The 20,317-nt window shown below is 66.9% G+C and overlaps 5 protein-coding genes across 5 annotated transcripts; 2 read left to right on the top strand and 3 right to left on the bottom strand.

Annotated features, from left to right (window-relative positions):
• Positions 1–558: 558 nt before the first annotated feature.
• On the bottom strand, positions 559–2,044 carry MNEG_5346 (starch phosphorylase; the record flags this gene model as incomplete). The annotated part of the gene is made up of 4 exons (XM_014046174.1): positions 559–654; positions 1,067–1,149; positions 1,463–1,775; positions 1,856–2,044. The coding sequence occupies 4 exons, from the start codon at positions 2,042–2,044 to the stop codon at positions 559–561; spliced, it is 681 nt and encodes a 226-aa protein (XP_013901628.1).
• A 1,481-nt stretch (positions 2,045–3,525) lies between these two features.
• MNEG_5347 (hypothetical protein) lies at positions 3,526–4,713 on the top strand (the record flags this gene model as incomplete). The annotated part of the gene is made up of 4 exons (XM_014046175.1): positions 3,526–3,549; positions 4,064–4,149; positions 4,269–4,422; positions 4,600–4,713. The coding sequence occupies 4 exons, from the start codon at positions 3,526–3,528 to the stop codon at positions 4,711–4,713; spliced, it is 378 nt and encodes a 125-aa protein (XP_013901629.1).
• A 214-nt stretch (positions 4,714–4,927) lies between these two features.
• On the bottom strand, positions 4,928–9,929 carry MNEG_5348 (hypothetical protein; the record flags this gene model as incomplete). Its single annotated transcript, XM_014046176.1, has 7 exons — positions 4,928–6,696; positions 6,928–8,432; positions 8,622–8,736; positions 8,920–9,088; positions 9,283–9,352; positions 9,541–9,600; positions 9,697–9,929. The coding sequence occupies 7 exons, from the start codon at positions 9,927–9,929 to the stop codon at positions 4,928–4,930; spliced, it is 3,921 nt and encodes a 1,306-aa protein (XP_013901630.1).
• A 327-nt stretch (positions 9,930–10,256) lies between these two features.
• MNEG_5349 (hypothetical protein) lies at positions 10,257–12,670 on the bottom strand (the record flags this gene model as incomplete). Its single annotated transcript, XM_014046177.1, has 2 exons — positions 10,257–11,182; positions 11,386–12,670. 2 exons carry the CDS (start codon positions 12,668–12,670, stop codon positions 10,257–10,259), a joined length of 2,211 nt encoding a protein of 736 aa, XP_013901631.1.
• A 2,205-nt stretch (positions 12,671–14,875) lies between these two features.
• On the top strand, positions 14,876–20,197 carry MNEG_5350 (hypothetical protein; the record flags this gene model as incomplete). Its single annotated transcript, XM_014046178.1, has 10 exons — positions 14,876–15,316; positions 15,592–15,705; positions 16,034–16,165; positions 16,395–16,466; positions 16,684–17,952; positions 18,154–18,343; positions 18,669–18,879; positions 19,101–19,489; positions 19,708–20,078; positions 20,159–20,197. 10 exons carry the CDS (start codon positions 14,876–14,878, stop codon positions 20,195–20,197), a joined length of 3,228 nt encoding a protein of 1,075 aa, XP_013901632.1.
• Between the last annotated feature and the right edge of the window lie 120 nt (positions 20,198–20,317).

Below are 20,317 nucleotides of genomic sequence, written 5' to 3' on the forward strand. Positions count from 1 at the left end.
CCATGGACAGGTAGTACACTCGCTTAGGGTCCTGCTCCCTGAATTGTTAGTTCCGGAGGGGGGAGAGGGGAAGGGGGAGCAGGGGTGGGTGGGCGTTAGGTTGGGACGGAGCAGGGGTGGGCAGTCCCGGTGGGTTACACCAAGGAGGTTTGCTCGCCCGCCCGCCCGCCAGTGCGGGGTCTGGTCGCCTCTGGAGGCAGCGTCAAGCGGGCGCTGCGCTGCCGCCACGTTTCTCCAGCCGCGAGGGCGCCACGCCGACGCAACTGCAGTCATCCGGCGCAACTGCGCGACCTTTCACGCCACCAGCCACCCGCTTTCGACTTTACCCCCCAGCCTGCTGCCCATCAAGCCGCCCCAGGGGTCGCACCGCCCGATCCGGGCTGCCCGACCCGCCTGGCCCGACCCCATCCCCAGCTGCCCGCCCGCCTGCCGCTGCGGCTCCCGTTTCTCAAGGGGGCAAGCCCGGTCGCCTCCAGCCACTGCCCATCCTCCTGTTGTGGCAACAGATCCGCCCCCTCCTCCACACCACAAAAAAGCAGCAGCCCCCGGCGCCCCCTCTCACTTGAAGTAAGTCTGGGTGTCGTTCCAGAGCTCGATGAGGCGGTCGCGCAGGCTGTAAGACACGGCCTGGTAGCACTCGTTGTTGGCAAAGTCCTAGGATGAAGCAAGGGCGACGGGGCGCCGCGGGGTGGGCGTCACAAGAGGGTGTGCCGCGGTTGTGGGGCAGCTGCCAGGGTGGAGGGTCGTGCGGCGTTCCGCCGCCGCCCGTCCTGTTCTGGCGACCAGCCCATCGCCCCGCTGCCACGCGCTGCAATGGACAGGGCCGGGGCGGCGACGGCTGCCAGGGCCTCGAAGGCGCGGTGGCGCAGGGCCAAGCGTCCAATTGACCAGCTGCCCCGCAAGCCACGCCCTGGCCTGCTGGGACGCTGGTTGAGGGAAAAAAGCAGCACACCGGCCTGCTGACACCATCCCGTCCTGGCCACTGCTGCCACCGCAGAACAGGATCCCTGCACAGTGCAAGCGCCCAGCAGTGCCAAGTGGGCGGGCCACTGCCGTCCGCCCGCACCTGGCGCGTGCGCGCGAGCGTGTACTCGACGTGCGCGGCGATGTCCTGCTGGATGGTCATCACGTCGTTCTCCTTGTACTTGTCTGCGCGGGGTGCGCGCGGCGCGACACGTGTGGGGGCGGCGCGGCGTATGCCGGGGGCCAGCAGCTAGGGCGGGACAGCGAGCGACCCCCCCGCCCTTGCGCGTGTCAAGCTGCGGCCCAGGCGCAAAGCGGACATCAAGCTAGGCCCTCGGCAGCCCGACCTGTGTGCCGTAAAACAGACGGTCCCTCGGGGGAGACGCGCGGGGCTGCCGGCTGCCAACCGCCCTCAACCGAATCCCGGGCCAGCGCCCTGCCAGCGCCCCCATAGCCGCGGGCGCGAGCCGCGTACCAGCCCATGCGCGCACAAACCCACCCATGATGGCATACAGGACCTCGCGCTTGGCGGGGTCGGGGGCAATCGTCTGGGTCTGAAACTTGGGGCGGACCCCCGACCGCGCGGCCGCCGCCTGCGTCTTGACGATGCCCTCGAGCACGGTGATTGCAGACTTGATCTCTCCATCGGTGAGCTTGCCCTTGGGGCCTTTGACGTAGAAGACGTCCTCCAGGGTGCCGGAGTCCACGCCTCCGTTGACGTCGTGCCGCTTGACGTCCACGTTCAGGTCGTGAAAGACCTGCTTGAGCTTCGTCTGAAGCCCAGGAGCCGCCGGGCCCGAAAGGTATATGACCTGCGCGAGCGAGGGACAAGGTGAGCGCCGGCCCCGCGAGCAGATCGCAGAGGCTGGCGGAGCCCTAGCAGCGTGCTCACCGTCAGGTCATCGTCCGCGTCGTTGGCCGCAGTAACCTTGATCGCTCCCGGCTTTGCCACCGCCTCCGAAACAGCCCTGATCGCTACCGGCTTGCGGAGCAGCTGGGACCGCGGGACAGCCGGCCTCGCGAGCGCGCAGCGACCCCTGGCAAGGGCCGGACGACGCCCAATGGCACTGCCCAACATCATGGCAGAGCTCAATGGCACTCTGGCAGCGATCAAGCGATCGGGCGATCTGGCTTTGAGCGTGTTGAGGTTGCACCCGCGCCGTGCACGAGCTGCACTCTTTATGGACGAAAGCGTCCAACTACCGCAGAGAAAATACAATGGTGTCTGGCGCTGCCCGAGGATGAAAGCGCGGATTTCTCGATGAGTGACCACGCCGCACACCCGCCGGCGCCCGGGCCAAGCGCGCGTAGCGCCGAAGTCCGGACGCGGGTATGGGCCTGCTAAAGAGGAAATTAATCACCTGGTATCCGTTGATCTACAATGCCGCTACAGTAGGATCCACTGCTGCTTCCCTCGTGCTGCAGAGGTTGATGTTCGTGGGAGGGTGGACTCCGACCAATCACGCCTACCTTCAGCACAATGTTAGTTGCTGCTGTGTTGGCGCACGGGGGCCCCTGCCGCCCTGTGGCAGAGTTGATCCACTTGTATGCAACGTGCCATGCGGATGCAGTCGTCGCTTGCATTGACCAATGGCTTCAGTTTCACTGCGCCAGCGCAAGGAAGCTGGCGACACGCACACGCGCTCATCACTCCCCAGGCCCTAACGGCATCTCTCCGCGGCAGCGCCCCCCTAGACCCCATGCGCACATGCGTCAGCACCCCTGCCTTGCATCCGGCCCAGGTAGGCACAACCATTGCCTGTAGTACCAGGTCATTCGCACTGTTTGGTGCAGTGCCGGCTGGACTGCTTGTGGCTGCATCTATCCACACCCAGCCAGGACCATGGTTTCGCCTTTCTCATAATCCCAAGCATAGTGAAATGCTGGGCAGGCCCTGTTGAATCATCCCTGATAGCTATCAACCTCCCTGTTGTATTCCAAGCGTAATCATAGTTTGTGGCGTAACTCCTAATCATCGGTATACATGGTCGACCGCCGTTGAATGTCATTTGATATGTGTGATACAGTAAGACGGCAGCGGCGCCATCCTGCCGGCACACTGGCCACTCTGCCCTGCCCCAAGAAATCTCGTCCCAGTGCATATTAGTCAACCTGCAGGGCCGCCCCACCCGCCCCCCCGCGAGCCCGATTCAGACCCACATGACTGGTTGCAACGATACACACAAGGATTTATGCTATGAATTTAATTACGTTTGTTACAATCTGAATTGTGTATGGTACCGTTCTGCAGCGAGAGTGATAGATATCCAGATCAAACATTCTTCTCACCGTGTGATGAGCCGCTAATTTCACGTGTGCAGCCGTGTAAATTTAGTAGACGCCATCGAGGCATCATTTTCTGCCAAGACAGATCGGTCAACAGATTGTGTGCCCGTCCGAATCGCAGCGCTGTCCAACGCGATTCGCTTGATAGTAGTGCCTGTAACAGCTTAAGCTGGTCTGCGTGCGGGCCGCTCTGTTGCTGCCACTGCTGCATTGCAAGCGCTCCGAGCTCAGCAGCTGTCCTGGAGCGAAGGCAGCGTGCCGCTGCACTGAGCAGCGATGGGGTACATCCGTGCAGAAGAGGTACGCGACTTAGTTGGTAACATAACAAAGTTTCAGGCAGGGGACAGGGGTGAAATATGTAGCAAGAGCACACAGATGGGTTGAATGGGCGCTTGGGCGGTACAGACCTGATTTCTGCGGTAATCAATGGGCAAGCGCACAAGGGGCTGTACGGCTCGCTTTCGGCCGCCCACCATGCGCAGCAAGCCGCTGTGGACTCCTGACATGCCGCGCACGGGGCGCCGCTCATGCGCAGGTCACTCTCCCGTTGCGGTTTTTGTTGACAACAGCGCATCTCATAGCTGTTGTCACTCTGCTGTTTGATCTGGTGAGCTGGCGGCGCCCTGCGGGCCACCTCCACTGAGGTTGCTTTTGGGAAAAAGTTGGTACAATTCTATTTGAAACCAAGCAAAATTCGCCACTGCAAAGGCGCAACAGCTAGGGGCCAGCCTGCTGCCGTGTGTGCTTGTTGCACAGCAGGCGCTGCGCACTGTGCAACCCCCACCCCCTCCCCATCATCGCGCCTCCGTCGCAGGACACCTTGACCGGCCATCTGCTGCTGGCAGACGGGACCCAAGCTGATCTGTACACGCAGCCGCAGTTCGTGGAGACCAGAGCCAGGTGGGGCAACAGCTGCTCGGGCAGTGCGACTGCCGCTGCGTGCCCGCCGCTCATCGCACCGCCGAGCATTCCACCTGCGGCCGTCCGCCAACCAATTGCTGAAATCCCTCGTGTGGCAGGTTGCGCAGCCTGGCGGCAGCGTCAGTGGCGTGCTTTGCGGTCGAGTACCTGGGCCTGTTTGCCGGCGCCTCCATCTTCATGCGTGGCCACACCTGCCTGTACATCCTGCTGCACTTCGCGGGCGCCGTGCTGACAGGCCTGTTCTACACACAGGTGATGACCCCCGCCGAGTCAGCTCTCTGGCTTGCCGAAGCCTCTGGAGCGAGAAGGGCAGGACTGGGGCATTGCATGCATGCATGAGAAGCGTCGTGCAGCGGTGAAGGTGGCACCTGAGCACAGCCCCGTGCCTGACCGTTGTTGGGCTGCTCAACCCCCACCAAAATGCCGCAGGCATTGCCCCTCGGGGCGCTGGCCGCTTCGTTTGCTCTGTTCAACTGCCTGCCGGCGGCGCTGGAGCTGCTGACTTTGGTGTTTGTGGTCCGCGTCAGCTTTTTCAGCTACTGAAGGGTCTGTGTAGTTCGTGCACCATGCGTCTGTTGTGACCCTGGCTGCCCCAACCGGGCTCCATCATATGGACCGTTGGCGCGCAAGGCCGAACATAGCTGCAAATTAACATCCTGCCGCCGGAAAAGGCATGCAAGATTGAATTTACAGTGCAGCTAGTAACAGCGCGGCTAGGCGCATGCTGCGGCAGTCTGCACACCTGCGCCATCCAAGGCTACAGCTCACCGTCTCTGTCCTGTCGCCCTGTGGCCTCCGCCCCGTCGTCATCCGCGTCCCCCTCAAGATCATCCTCCCCATAAGGGTAATCATCCCCATCATCCCCATCGTCGTCCTCGTCGCCGCCCGCGCCGCCCTCCCCGCCGCCGCCGCGCCGCAAGCGCAGCGCCCGCAGCTTCCGCCTGACTTCCTCGTCCAGGTCGTCGCCGGCCGCGCCCGCCTCGGCATAGCCGCCGGCGCCTTCCTCGTCGTCGCCGGCGGCAGCCATCGCCGCCTCTTGCTCTGCCAGCAGCGCCTCAACGTGGGCTCCCTCAAACTCCTCATCCCCTGGCAGCAAGCTCATCTTGATCTGGGGGAAGTCCTGCAGATCCGCTTGTAGCGGGTCCGCCTGCGGCAACCGCTGCTCCCCGGCGGCCGCGCGAGCTGTGAAAGCGCGGGCGTTCGCGGAAGAATCGGCGGCCGCGCCGGGCAGGAAGGTCGGCAGGAGGCGCCAGCCGCTGCCCGTGCGCTGCTGCTGCTGCTGCTGCTGCTGCTGCTGCTGCTGCTGCTGCCGTTGCCCCTGCAGAAACAGCGGGGGCGGGGGCGGCGGCGACCGCTCGTCTTCCAGCGGCCCGTCGAGCGAGCCCTCATCCACCCACAGCAGCCGCCGCGATGGGACAGCAGCTGGGTCCACGCGCAGTGGGTCGCCGCTCGCCGCGGCTGCCGCAGCCCCGGCCTGCTTGGCGCCGCCGCTGAGCGACGCGAGCAGGCTCGAGGCTACCTTGTGCCGGCGCTGCTTGATGCCCTCGAGCGCCTGCGCACGCACTCCCAAAGCCGGCACGGGTGCCGCCTCGCGAGCGGGGGGCTGTACCGCCGCCGCATCCCGGGCCTTTTTCTCAGCAGCTGCGGCCTCGGCAATCGCTGCTGCCTCGCGAGCCGCCTGCTCGGACGCAGCGGCAGCCGCTTCAGCTGCTGCCGCAGCCTCGAGGGCTGCGCGCTCGGCTTCTGCAGCCTTGGCCGCCGCTGCCGCCTCTCGGGCTGCCTGCTCCGCCATCGCTTTCTCCTGAGCCGCCTTCTCAGCAGCAGCTGCCTCGGCAGCGGCGGCTGCCTCCCGTGCAGCCTGCTCAGCTGCTGCAACCTCAGCCGCTGCCGCCGCTTCCCGTGCTGCTTGTTCTGCTGCTGCAGCCTCTTGAGCCGCCTTCTCAGCAGCGGCTGCCTCCCGCGCAGCCTGCTCAGCTGCTGCGACCTCAGCCGCTGCCGCCGCTTCCCGTGCTGCTTGTTCTGCTGCTGCAGCCTCTTGAGCCGCCTTCTCAGCAGCGGCTGCCTCAGCAGCAGCTGCCGCCTCCCGCGCCGCCTGCTCAGCTGCTGCCACTTCCCGTGCTGCTTGTTCTGCTGCTGCAGCCTCTTGAGCCGCCTTCTCAGCGGCGGCTGCCTCCCGCGCAGCCTGCTCAGCTGCTGCAACCTCAGCCGCTGCCGCCGCTTCCTGTGCTGCTCGTTCTGCTGCTGCAGCCTCTTGAGCCGCCATCTCAGCAGCGGCTGCCTCGGCGGCAGCTGCCGCCTCCCGCGCCGCCTGTTCAGCTGCAGCTGCCTCGGCAGCAGCTGCTGCCTCCTGCACTGACCGCTCAGCTGCTGCAGCTTCCCGCGCCGCCTGCTCGGCGGCTGCCTCCTTGGCGGCTGCCTCCGCGTCGTGTGCCGGATGTTCTGCTGCTGAAGCCTCTTGGGCTGCGTTGTCGGCAGCCACTCCCGCCTCCTGTGCCGCCTCCTTTGCCACTGTTGCCTCGGCATCGCCTGCCGTCAAGTGCACTGCGTGTTCAGCTGCGCTTGCTTCTTGGGCCGCTTGTCCAGCAGCTGCTGCCTCGATAGCGGCTGCCGCCTCCTGCGACGGATGCGTGGACTCTCCAGCCGCGTGCTCACCTGCTGCAGCCTCGGCCGGTGCCGCAGCCTCTGCATGTTCTGCGGATGCACTCTCAGGACTTGCCTGCTCAGTGGCGGCTGCCTTGACCGCAGCCGATTGATCACCTGCTGCCGCCTCGGCTTCAGGTGCCGCATCCTGCACGGCATGCTCAGCTGCTGCTGCTTCCCCGGCCACCTGCTGGGCCTCTGCTGCCGCTGTGGCGGCCACTGCAGCCTCCCCTGGTGCTGGCTCGGCAGCAGCCGCCTCCTGAGAAGCCTGATCGCCTGCCGCCTCATCGTTTGGCACAGCCTCCCGAGCCGCCTGCCCTCCAGCTGCACCCTCGGCTGCTTCCTGAGCAGCCGATGCCACTGGGGTCGCCGGCTTAGCCACTGGTGTCTGCGGAGCCGCCGGTGCTGCCGATGCTGCCTCCGCGATTGCCTCTCCAACTGAAGGAGGTTGCCGGGAAGCTGCTTCACTGGTAGCGGCCTCCTGGGCCGCGTGTGCGTTGCCATCCCAGTTAGGCTGTGAGGTGGGGGCCGCCTTGGCCTCAACATCCGCGGCCGCGGTATCACCGGCAGACGGGGTCGCCGCGAGCTCGTCTATTGCTGTTGGCTCTTGCTGCTGCTGCTGCTGCTGCTGCTGCAGCTGCTGCTCGATCAGACGTGCAGGCTCAGCGTACTCCGCTCTGATGCGCTCGACCTCACTGTCAAGCAGCGCCTGCCGTTGCTCAGGCTCCAATGACAGGTTGGGCTTCTGCTGCTGCTGGCCCTGCAGCTGCTCTAGCTGCTGCTCTGGCTGCTCCTGCTGCTGTTGCAGCTGCACCAGCAGCCGCGCCGGCTCCTCATACTCAGCCTTAATCCGCTCCACCTCGTCCTCCAGCCTCCGCCGCTGCTCCTGGCTCAGCGCCTGCGGCTGCTCCTCCTGTTGAGGGCTGGGCGCGGCCGGCGGGGGTGAGTCAACCACCGAGGCTGCCTCCGTCGCGCTCGGCTGCGGAGTGCCGCCGCGCGCAGGCTCGCCGCCAGCCGGCGGGCCCAGCAGGTCGTCGAGCGTTCCTCGCGCCTTCGGCACCTGCAGGGGCGTCGCCGGCTGCTCGGGCTCGGTCACGGGCTCCGGCTGCCAGCTGTACACGTCAGTCGCCGCGCCGCCCGCGTAGCCGCCGCCGCCGCCGCCGCCCGTCGGCCCCTGCTGCTGCTGCGGGGCCGAAAAGATCACGCCGCCGGCGCCGGCTGCGTCCGCGCCGGCTGCGTCCGCGCCGCGGCCGGCCTCCCAGATGCGGCCGCCTTCCCTCTGGACTCGCTCGTTGCCGGGAGCGTCGGCGTCCAGCCACTTGGCGTCCTCCCAGGGGTCCGCCGGCCGCTTCTGCTGCTGCTCCCGCTGCTCCTTCTCCCGCTGCCACTGCTGCCACCGCTGCTCCCCTGGCGGCGGCTTCTGCGCGTCCGGCCACTGGTCTTCCCAGGGCTCCTCCTCCTCGAAGCGCGGCCCGCCGCGGCCGCCCAACAGCGCGCCCAGGCTGCTCAGCGGCGAGCGCACCGCGGCCATGACGCCGTCCTTCACTGCCACGGGGGTGCGGTTGATGCCGACGTACACCACGACGGAACTGAAGATGCCCAGGGCGATGAACACCCAGACCCTGCGGGGCGTGCAGTTTCGGCGGTGGCTTCCAGTTCGGATTCAGAGGAGTCCCGCCCTGCGGCGAGCGATTCACCGCCAGAGCAAGGCGACAGCTCCCATCCCGTAGGACATGCCAGGCTGCAAACTCTCCTTTGTGAGACTGGCTGCTCCCCCCCCCTGCCGGAGGGCAGCCCAACGCGTGGCGCACCACTGAGCTGTCGCCTGGCGCTTGAGCGAGCCCAGCAGCCCGTGCGACTGCTTGAAAACCTGCTTCTGCCCCTGCAGCTCGTCGCGGGTGTTCGCCAGCTTCACGTTGGTGGTGTCTGCGGGCCCCAGGCGGGCAACGGGCGCATCGGTGAGTGGCGAAGGCGTCACGCAAGGTCGAAGCCCGTTGGCAGCCACCACCGAGGAGGTGCAGCCGCGGAATTTGCCCAGTGCGCTGTGAGTGTCGACGTGGGTGGGCGCGGAAAGGTGCCAAGCCGCGGCGCTCGCGCACGCGCACGCACCTAGGACAGACAGGTTGCCGTGCTGCTGCTCCACATTCTGCATCATCAGCTGGCGCGTCCGCCGCAGCGCCGCGGTGACGTCTTCGTGGCCCTGCAGCAGCTCCTGCTCTGACTGGAACTTGCGCTGCCGCGCCGAGTAGTCCAGCGAGCCGATCAGCTCGGCGCGCTGCTGTCCAGGATGGGGGCGGGCGGCCGGGAGGGGCGGTTGCATGGGATCACAAGGCAATGGGCGCAGGCAGGGGCTTCCACCTCAAATGCGTTGACGAGAGGACGAGGGACAGCAAAGAGGCGGCCTGCAGTCTGGCAGGGCCCTGTTGTTTTGCGACCGCCAGCAGCAGCGCCCAATGTTGCGTGCGCGCCCACCTGCCGCATGTACGCCAGCTCCCGCGTGCGCTGCAGCGCTAGCTTGGCATCCCTGAACGCCTCCTGCGCCCTGCCGATTGCAGATTGCCCAGCGCCATTGCAAGCGGGTTGGGCAACAGCTTGAGGAGGGCTGCAACTGAGGCTTGTCCCTAAGCTGCTCGCCCGCCATGAGCTGATCGCTGATGCATCGCTGCATCGGCAGCGGCCCCTGCAGCGCCCACCCAACCCGCCGCTGCAATGCTGCATGGGTGTGCACACCTGTCATACTCGGCCTGGTAGTGTGCCAAGTGGTGGGACATCCGAAGCTGCTCTTCCGGCCTGCATAAGACGAGCAAGAGGGATGCTCAGCTGAACCTGAAGGCCCCAACCGATTGCAACAAGGGACAGATCACCGGTTCCTCCCCGGCATCTCACGTCTCTTGCTCATCAACTGCCATCTTCAGGTCACTCAGCAGCGCTCTAAAGTGCCTGAAGATGTCCTGGATGTGCGCGATAGTCTCGATCTCGCCAGAAGACCCGTCGCTGGCCGCCAGCCGCTCTATGGCACGCCACCCATCACTAGCCACGCTTCCAGCGGCCGCAGACAGCTGCTGCTCGTCGGGGCCCACGGGAGGCAGGGCTGGCTGTCCACCCGGCTGGGGCCCCATCGCTGCTGGCATTATCTGCTTTTATCACACCAAATCCATGTGAGGTTGATTGATCCACATTGGTAGTGGTACGCTGAGGTGCGACCAAAGACATTACAAGGCCAACTCCCGCCTTGCCTGGCCGCATGTCCAGCCGCCTGCGGCACCCGCTTGAAGATGCACTGTGGCCAGTCAGGCCGCCATGAGCAGCCCGCTAACCCATACTCGCCGAGCAATTACATCACAGCAATGCGATGTTGTTACACAGATGGCATGGCCTTGCCCCATTCATGTGTCTCCCACTGCGCTTGCCATCCCCTGCCGCAAAAAAAATGGATGCCTTGGCACTCAGTAGGAGCCGTACCCCATCGTAGCCCCCACCGGCGCGGTATATGCGCACTGCCCCTGTGTTGCTGCCACTACGGCCTGCTGCTGGTGAGGGTACTGGGTCTGCGGCTGCTGCAGGTACTGCTGCTGGGGGTACTGCTGCTGGTGCTGGGGGTAATGCTGCTGGGTGCACTGCTGCTGCTGGTGCTGGGGGTAATGCTGCTGGGAGAACTGCTGCTGCTGGTGCTGGGGGTAATGCTGCTGGGCGTACTGCTGCTGCTGGTGCAGGGGATACTGCTGCTGGTGCTCAGGATATTGCTGCTGAGGATACGCTTGCTGGCTCGGATGCACCACGTGCTGGCCGGGCGCCTCAGTGACTGCGCCTGAGTAAAACGGCAGCTGCTTCTCGGCCGCCGCCGCCGCCGCTGCCGCGCCACCGCCATACACCATGACCATCGGCGCCCTCGCCGCCCCCGATGCCGGCGCTGCATGCGAGACGCCATGGGCATACCCCAGGAAGGCCGCCTGCGCCGGCAGAGGCGCCACCACCTGCTGCTGCTGCTGCCACGCCGCCTGCGAGCCGTATCCCACGCCCCACCTCTGCCGCTGCGGCACCAGCTGGTCGCCGCCGCCGGTGTCCTCCGTTGTGCCGCCGTGCTTGAAGCGCTTGTCCAGGGGCCGGCTGTAATCGATACGCGCGTCCTGCACGCTCCTGGCCCGCGGCGGCGCGCCGCGCTTGCCGCGCCGCATGCGCTCCGCCTCTCCAGACTCCTCGGCATCCGCCACGCGCCGCGTGCCCTCGTGGCCGGCGAGAAGCTTCTCCAGGGCGTCCGCGGCCGCCAGCTGGCGGGCGTCGCGCTTGCCGCGCGCCGAGGCGGCGCCGCGCGCGACCTCCTGGCGCTGCAGGCGCGTGCTTACGACGGCGGTCGCCTCATAAGTCTGGGCGGCTGCGCGGGTGCCATGTATTGATTGGTGCGGGCGGCATCGTGAGGGGCGAGGCACGTGCCATGCGTGCACGACTCAAGGGGGGCATGGCGGGCGCTACGCTCTCAGAGTGAGCCCCGCACACTTGTGCAGAGACGCGCCCACGCGCTCCAAAAGCAGCAAGCGCTACACCGCAGCCTTTCCTTTTAACTCGAGCCCCGCTCACTGGTTCCGTTGTGTTTGATGTGCTCCGCATACTCCACCTCGAGCATCGCCGCGGGCGCGTACTGGTTCAGCAGCGCGAGCGCCGTTGGCGCCGGCGCGCCCGGCTGCCGCGCGGCGAGCGCGAGCAGGTGCCGCTGCAGCAGCGGCAGCTCAGCCGCCTTGAGCCGCGCGGCCACGGCGCCGCCGCCGCCGGCCCCGCCGCCGCCGGCGTCGGTGTCTGTGCTGCCGTCGCCCTCTTGCAAAACCTCCTGCTCCACCGGAGCCGGCCGATGCTGGCTCTGGCCCGCCGGTGGCCCTGCTGGGCCCGGCTGCGCCGGCCGCTGCTGGCCCCCCTCCCGCTGCCCCTCCCCCGCCTGCTGCTGCTCCTTCCTCTTCCGCTCTGCCTCCTGCTCCTCCAGCCGCGCCGCCTTCTGCTGCTGCTTCCGCGTCTTCTTCTCCTTTGGCGGCGCCGCGTCCTGGTTCTGCCCCGCCGCAGCCCCGCCGGCGGCGCCCGCGCCGGCGCCGGCCGGCTGGGGCGCGCTCCACCTCTCCGGCGCGAGCGGGAAGTTGGTGACCGCCGCCCGCCACGTCAGCGTCGCCAGCCCTGGCTTGGCGGCCAGCGCGCGCTCGAGCATCGCCGCCGACGCCGCGTTCTTGGCGTCGCGCTTGTTGGGCCCCTCGCCGGCGGCGCGGCCGAGCACGGCGGCCGCCTCGTCGGTGCTGGGGAAAGGCAGGCCGAGCGCCTCTTTGGCACGCTCCCTGCTGGGCGTCTGCGGCACGTTGTTGGGCACGGGTCGCGTCGAGATCGACACGGCAAAGCCAGCCGCAGGCGCCGGCCGCGGCTCGAACGTGTAGTCGAGGCAGCAGGACAGCGCATGCGCCGCCTCGTGGACGAGCGCGACGGGGTTCTTGGGGTGCGGCCGCCCGGCGGCGGCGCTGTATCTGATGAGGCTCGAGACGAGCGCCGCGAGGTGGGGGTGGGTGGCAGCCGAGAGGCCCATCATATCGGCCTCCACTTGGGCCAGCGTCGGCTCCGGCGCGTCCCCGAGGACCGGGGGCGGCGCCGGCTTGGCGTGGACGACGGGAATTTTGCGGCCGAAGCGGTCTTTCAGGGGGTGGCGTTGCAGCAGCCTGGCGACCTCCTGCAGGTCGCGGTACTCGGACAAGGGCACCGCCACTGTCGGCTCAGGCTCCTTCACAGTCTGCCCGTAAGGCACGATGTACTGCCGGTGCTCCGCATCCTGTAGCAGCCGGCGGAGTTGCTGGTGCGCCTTCTCGCTGCCGTCGTCCACGGTCCCGTCCTCCATTATCCCGCGCTGCAGTGCGCTCCACGCGCAGCACGCTGCTGTTGTCTGAGACTCGCACTCGCAAGCGGCTAGTTGTCCGCGGTGCACGGCCTGACTGCAACTATTACATATATGCACGCGATCCTAGGCCTTCAGAGAAGGCTGCAAGGGTGTCGCGAAATGCTGTAGGTGAGTAGAGCCGGTCTCGCGAAAGGTCTGATCGCTCGTATATGTATCCATGATGAGCGTATCAATCGATACAACTGAAAGGTGCACGCACTGGCTCGAAAGTCAAAGGCTTGCTGACAAGCATTCTATGAATGCCCAGTGCTGCCCTCTTGCATCCCAACAGAGGGCCTTATACTGTTTCTCGTTGTTGCGCTGGCCTACGGTGTTGTGGATACATGTGTTCTTTTTAGGTTATCAGACCTCAGACCTTGTACAGATCATTTCCAAGCGCTGATCTCCTCTGGTCCTGTGCTTGCCGGTCCTCACTGAGAGGCAGTGTACAAACTGATTTTTGCTGGCGCGGTCACGTGGCTCACCTGACTCCGCAGCAGTACCGGGGGCAGAAGCAGCGGCGCGCGTGTCTGTCGCTGAGCTCCGAGCCGCTGGATCACGCTCAGCGGCGCACCCTTCGGTGCAAACTAGAGCTCTCGCTGCCTCGGACAGGGTGGGACCGCGGGGATGTATATACGGTGCAAGCGGAAGAAAGTGACAGTGTTCCTGCAAGTAGAGGCGACCGACACGGTCCTGGAGGTAAAGGCCAAGCTGCAGGCGCTCATCAATCAGGTGACGAGCTTGGTCGGCCCTGGGTCAAAGGCTGTGACTGCGTGCATGAGATTTCGAACACGCATTGCAACAAGCTGTCAGCCTCCGGCAACAGGCGGGCTGCGGCGGCCGATGACGGCGACGGCGGCCTGGCAGGCGGACTTGCACCCACATGCCAGCTCTCCGCCGCGCCTGGGCCCACCAGAGACGTGGCCGGCGCCCGCCATGCACGCGCGCAGGATCCGGCCGCGCTGCAGCTGCAGAAGGATGGCGCTGTTTTGGAAGATGCCAAGAAGCTGGCAGACTTGAAGGTTGAGAACGATGACGTGGTAGCCATGTGCTACAAAAACGAGGGTGAGAGGGGGAAAACCCAAGAGATGCAGGGATTGGGGACTGGAGCACCGCCAGCTGGGTGACAGACGTCGGGCACGGTGGCAGCGTGCGTCGTGCGTCCGCCTGGGTCAGCGTTCACTAGGTGTGCCTGCGCATGCCTCGTGCACTGCTGTCTTTATGCTTGCCTCGTGTGCTGCTGTGTTCACACAAGGGTGTCATAAGTCACCCTGAGCTGATTCAATGGGCTGGCATGAGGAGGTGGTGTGTATCACCTTTGTTGCGTTATCAGCATAAAAGTTGCCACGGTCTGCACTAGCTTTCAGCATCCTGTCTTACCATCCTGCTGTGCACCCGACCCCCACAATCCATTGCCCTTATAGATGGTACTTTTGAGCCGGTTGACATCACTCAGTTTGTAGAGGGCGGCACGGCGGAAGATCAGTCAGCAGCAATGCAGCAATAGCGTGCAGCAACTGGGCAGCAATGAGGCAAGTTCTCAGGTCAGACTGCGAAGGAATAGGCAGGGCGTGCCCATCTGCGAGCTGATATTCCGGCTAGGCCTGAACAGCTGAGTTGTAAGCTCGGCACGCCGCCGCCATGCTCGTCTGTGGGGCATCCTGGCTTTGTGCGGGCAGCGTGGACAGCTGTCACCCGGTGTGCACAACAAGGTGCTTCACCCCTACCTGTAACGACATCCAGCTTACGCCAAGGCAATGCATTTATAGCAGGTGCAGCAGGCGAACGCAGCACTTGCGACGTGGGCTCTCCTTGGCTCGGCGTCCGCCGTGACAGCATGGCAGTGGCTTGGGCCAGCAAATCAGCAGCTGCAGGTGGCACCGGGTGCCGGTGTGCGCTGATTGGTAGGGCACCGATTGAAAGCAGCAACGCAACGGCCTTCAAAATCCTGACAGGCACACAGATATCTCGCTCAGTGCGCCTCAGCCACCTCACAGCTGATCAAGAGCCTTGTGTTTGTTGGGCAGGACGATCTGAGATGTCCCGTGGCCCTCAAGGGCGTGTATACGACATGCCGTAGGCCATAAATTAGGTGCAGCGGGCACCCGGCCTCTGCAAGACCGCGGAGCAGTTCTAATTGCGAGTCAGGGCAGCAGCGTGGGCAGGATGCAGGGCAAGAAGACGTTCCTCAGCGATCGTTTTCTGATAGGGGAGGAGCTGGGGCGCGGCGCCTATGGGCAGGTTTTCAAGGGCATGGACGCCAACACGGGGGACGTCGTTGCCATCAAGCAGATATCTCTAAGTGGTGTCTCCCAGGAAAACTTGCAGAGTGTGATGGGCGAGATAGACCTGCTGAAGACGCTCAATCACAAGAACATCGTCAAGTACATCGGCTCTTTCAAGACGAGGACGCACCTGTACATCATCCTGGAGTTTATGGAGAACGGCTCGTTGTCGTCCGTCATCAAGCCCAACCGGTTCGGCGTCTTCCCAGAGAGCCTAGTGGCGATCTACATCGCTCAGGTGCTCCAGGGCCTGGTGTACCTGCACGAGCAGGGTGTGGTGCACCGCGACATCAAGGGCGCCAACATCTTGACGACAAAGGAGGTGTGCAAGAGTAGTGCGCAACGCATGCGGGCCTGCGGAGCGGGCAGCAGGGTGTCCGTCGGGCGGGCAGCGTGCACAGCAGGCTTCGTCCCAACGGGGTGGCGCTGTGATACAGCGCCACTGGACGTGCAATTCAGCACTACCCCAGCAACCCACCAGCCCTCAGTGCAACCCTGCATGACAAACTTACCCTAGCTGTGAACCCCCAGCCCCTACCTTACTTGAGTTGCCCACGCACCCGTACATGTTGGTGCCACGATCTCGGGCCGCTGCAGGGCCTCGTCAAGCTTGCTGACTTTGGCGTGGCGGCGAAGCTTGGTGAGCTGGAGAATGGTCGGGACGAGCTGCAGCAGAACGTGGTGGGGACGCCCTACTGGATGGCGCCAGAGGTAAACGGGGGTGGTTAAGAGGGGTCGGGACTGTGATGCGAGGGACTTCAGGCGGGGGTGCAGGGCGTGCAGCAGAGAGCAGCTGCTGGTGTTTCGAGGCGAATGTAGCAGTGAACTGAGAGCAAGCAAGCTGCGGTGCTGCTACAGCATGGCTGCGGAGGTGGGCGCGCGCAGGGCGCTCGGAGCGAGGCGTCAGCTACTAGGAAGGGACGTGGCAGCTTGGTGATGAGCGCAGCAGCAGGCGGAACAGCGCTGGTCAGTCTTGGCTGCTACGCCGCAGCGTCGGCCGACCGCCGCGCCCTCTGGGTTGTTCCTTGGCTGTCCGCAGGTGATTGAGATGACTCAAGTCACCGCAGCCTCCGACATCTGGTCAGTGGGCTGCCTGATCCTGGAGCTTCTCACCGGCTACCCCCCTTACTACGATCTGCAGCCCATGAGCGCGCTCTTCAGGATCGTGCAGGTCTGCTGGGGCGCGGGACGGCCCGAACAGAATGGCAGCTTGCAGCTTGCGTGGCAGCAGCGCGGGGCCGGGACCGGCTGCAGGGCTGCGCTAGGCGGCAGGGGCGCGGCAACAGAGTATCGGGGTCGTAACGCAGGGAATAGAGGGGAGCGTGGCAGCAAGGCCTCGGGTAGAAAGCAAAGCAGAGCCGGAGGCGTGAGGGCCGCCGCCTTGCTGCCCCCTCTCCCAGGACGACCACCCGCCGCTGCCGGAGTCCGTCAGCTCCCTGCTGGATGACTTCCTGCTGCAGTGCTTCCAGAAGGTGTGTGGTCGCAGGCCGCCGAGGGCTGCCCTGCACCTTGACCTGCGCGCCCGCGCGGACGCCTCGGCGCAGCTGGCAGCGCTTACGGAACGGAGCACGCCGCCGCACGAGCCCGTGCCGTTGGGCCGTACGTGCCGCTCTCACACCTGTCAAGCGCGGCGGCTTCGCTGCAGCTGGGCGAACGGCTGCGCGCCCCTCCCACCCGCACTTCCTGCAGGACCCCGCCGCGCGCCCCGACGCGCGCGCGCTGCTGCAGCACGAGTGGATCCAGTACAACCGCCGCACCCTGCGCTCCAGCTGGACACGCGCGCAGGGCTACCGCACGCGCGGCCGCGGCGCCGCAGAGGCGCACGAGTCGGTCACCAGCGTCGTTGAGCGAATGCTGGGCAGCGCGGACGCGGCGGCGGCCGGCGACGACGGCCCCGGGGGCGGCGGCGGCGGGCGCGGGCGCGGCGCGCTGTACACGTCGGACGCGGCGGCGGGCCCGCTGGCGACGCAGACGCCGCTCACGCTGGCACTGCAGCAGGACATGGGCGCGCCGGGGCTGGAGGCCGGCAGCGGCATGCTGCTCCCGCTGCCGCCGAGCCCGCGGGGACCGCCAGCCCAGCAGCAGCAGCAGCAGCAGCCGGCGCAGCCCGCGGCGCAGTCGCGGTTCGCAGAGGCGCAGCAGCAGGCGGTGGGCGGCGCGGCGTCGTCGCCATCGCCGCGGGGCGGGGCGGGGGCGGCGGCGATCGAGCTCTCGACGGCGGCGCAGCCGCCCCCTCAGGGCGCCGCGGCGGGGGCGGCGGCGGCGCAGCGGCTGGTTTCGGGGTCGGCCGCGGGCACCAGCGGGAAGGGGCGGGAGGACCCCGCGCGGCCGGCAGGCAGCAGCACGCCGCGCTCCGTCCCGTCCCCGCCGCCGCCCGCGGGCCCCGGCACCGGGGCCGGCGGGTGGCCGCAGCAGCACACGCCGCCGGGGTCGCGGGAGCAGCGGGCGGCGGCGTCGGCCGCGGCGACGGCGGCGGCGGCCTTCAGCGGGCCGGGCCCGCCCGGGGGCCTGTCCCTATCACCGCGCGATCGCGATCGCGACGGCGGCGGCAGCGACTGGGAGGGCGCCCTGGGCGTCTTCCTCTCGCGCCTGCAGGGCGCGGACAGCGGCGCGCCGACGCCGACCGCGCGGCTCGCCCCTTACGGCAGCAGCCTGGCGGCGTGGCTCGACGAGGCAGAGCGGCCGGGCAAGGGCGGCGGCGGCGGCGTCATGCGCGGCCCGGCGGTCAGCGGTGGCGGGTACCTTGATACGGGCGGCTACCAGGGCGGCTTTGACCCCCTGCCGTCCCCGCTCTCGACGGCGGGCCGGTGGGGGCCGCAGGGGCAGCAGCAGCAGCAGCAGACGTACGGGCGGACCCTGTCTTCCGTCAGCCTGACGGACAGCATATCCGCGTCGTCGGTCGGCGGCGGCGGCGAGGGCTGCGTGGAGAGCAGCTTCCAGATCGAGACGAAGCGCAAGGTGCGCCCTGGCGGCGGGGGGGGGGGTTGCTTGACATACGGCTGATAACAACACATTCTTCCCGTTTGCTGCTTCAGCTGCTGCCTTGCTCCATGCTGGGACCCGCTTGCCCGGTTGAATCCCAACCGCACGCCGCTGCGGATCTGACCCCAGCGCACGTGCGCCGACGCCGCCGCCCCCGCCGCGGCTGCCATGCTGCAGGCCCGGGACCTCGTCCGCTCGCTGCGCCTCGGCGCGCGCGACGCCAACATGACGCCCGCCCAGGCGTGCGCCAGCCTGTCGTCGCTGTTCGCGCGGCACCCAGAGAGCAAGCAGCACTTCCTGAGCGAGGGGGGCGTGCTGGCCGCCATGGAGATGCTGGACAGCGACACGACGAAAATCCTGGAGCCAGGTGGGTCGGGGATTGGGGGGCGCGCGTGGCTGGGTGTGTGTGGTGTGTGTGTGTTGGGGGGGGGGAGATGCCGAGGGTGTTGGGTGATTCCTGGGGTTGATTTGCTCATGTTGACGTGTGTGTGTGTGTGTGTGCGCGCGCGCGCGCGCGTCCATGAATGCTCCCTTCCGTCTTGGGCTGACCCGTAGCTGGTTGTGCAGCGTTGCTGGTCAGGAGAAGCAGTGATTGCCTTGAGTTCTGGACCTTGCTTAGTCCCTTTTTTTTGAAACCTCAATCCCTCTTCACGCGCCCCTCCTGCTGCCCCATTCTCGCTTTGGCCCCGCAGCCGTGGAGCTGGTGTGCGCGTTCACCGCCGGCGACACGCGCCTGCTGGAGAGCCTCTGCCTCGTCGGCATCGTCCCCGCGATGTGCCGCATGGCGCTGCCCGCGCCGCCTGGCGCGGAGCGCCTGCGGTCGCGCGCCGCGGGGTTTGTGCAGCAGCTCTGCTTCAGCGGCGCCACCACGCTCCAGATGCTCATTGCCTGCGGCGGCCTGCGGTGAGCCGCCGCCTGCGTCCGGCCCCCTTCATTGCAACGCTATTGCTGCTAACCCCTGCGCGGCCGCGCGCTTGCCAGCCCCCGCTGCTGACCGGCAATCATGCGTGTTGCCCGGCCCGGCCTGTCAAAGGCTTGGGCGCGTCTGTGTCTTGCGCTTTCTTGCCTGCCTTGACTCAGCTCATATACCACAATTTGAATTCGAATTCTCATATAAATCGCAGGCACCTGGTGCTGATGGTGCAGGACAACCTGCAGGACCCCTCCAGCCTGACGCCCACCGGCCTGGCCTGCATCTGGCGGGCCCTCGAGGCGCACAGCGCGCTGCCAATAAACTACACCTGCCGCCTCCTGGCGCAGGCCGGCCTCGTACCGCGCCTATTCGCGGTGATCCGTCAAGCGGTCAGCCTGCAGGCGCGCTCGGAGCGGCAGCAGCAGCAGCAGCAGCAGGCGGGCGGGGGCGGCAGCAGCGGCGCGCTGTCGGCGCGGCACGCGCACACGCTCAGCAACGCCTCGGGGTATGACTCGAGCGCGGCGTCCGCAGTGGGTCTGGGAGGGGTCGCGCGGAGTGCGCTCAGCACGAAAGAGGTCGGGCTGGGCGGCAGCCTGGCAGGTGAGGGGCTGAGGAGGGGGGCTGATGTGAGGGGACGCCCGCGGCGCATCTGGTTGGAGGGTGAGCCTCACACCTCTGAGCCTCGCCCTGGCTGAGGAGAAAACAGGGGCTGCTGTGTGTGCACTTGGTCTGCTGCCCTGAGTGTTGATGGGCGCGACAGCTGTCGCAGCCAGCTGTTGGAAAGTGTGAAACCCACACCCACGCTCGCGCCGCTGCAGGCACGGACGAGCTGCAGCTGCGCCAGTCGGCGCGCAACGGCGACGCCTCCGCCGGCGCGTCGTCCTCCTCCGCGCCCCGCCGCAACGACGGCGGCGCGGACCAGAACGGCCCCTCGTCCTCGCCGCTGTCCACCGCCGCCGCCGCGGCGCAGCAGCAGCAGCGGCTGCTGGCGGCCGCCAACCTGGAGGTGTGGCAGGCGTCTGCGGCGCCGGGGCAGGCCAGGAACGACTGGGCGCTGGAAAAGTGCTCGGGCCTGCTGCTAGTGCTCGCGCACGCGGACGCGGCGGTGAAGGCGACGATGTGCAGCAAGGACGGGCTGCAGTCGCTGCTGGACTGCCTGCAGCGGCTGCAGCCGCCGCACCTGGTGAAGGTGCGCGCGGCGGCGCCGGCGCGCCGGCGCGGGTCGCGTCAGGGGCGTGGCGACGAGGGGCCGCGGCTGAGGGCGAGCAGGGCGCAGCCGCTGGGGGCGTTGCCTGCATACTGCTTTGATACCTCCACAAACCCCGCTGGCGGTGCACCTGCCCGCAGCACACACGTGGCCCCGAGGTTCATCACCCAACGGCGCCTGCACGCGCGCCCGGGCCCCGCACGCGGCGGCGTGCTCACCCC

The sequence above is a fragment of the Monoraphidium neglectum genome (assembly GCF_000611645.1).
Source record: "Monoraphidium neglectum strain SAG 48.87 unplaced genomic scaffold scaffold00790, whole genome shotgun sequence".
Lineage (NCBI taxonomy): Eukaryota > Viridiplantae > Chlorophyta > Chlorophyceae > Sphaeropleales > Selenastraceae > Monoraphidium > Monoraphidium neglectum.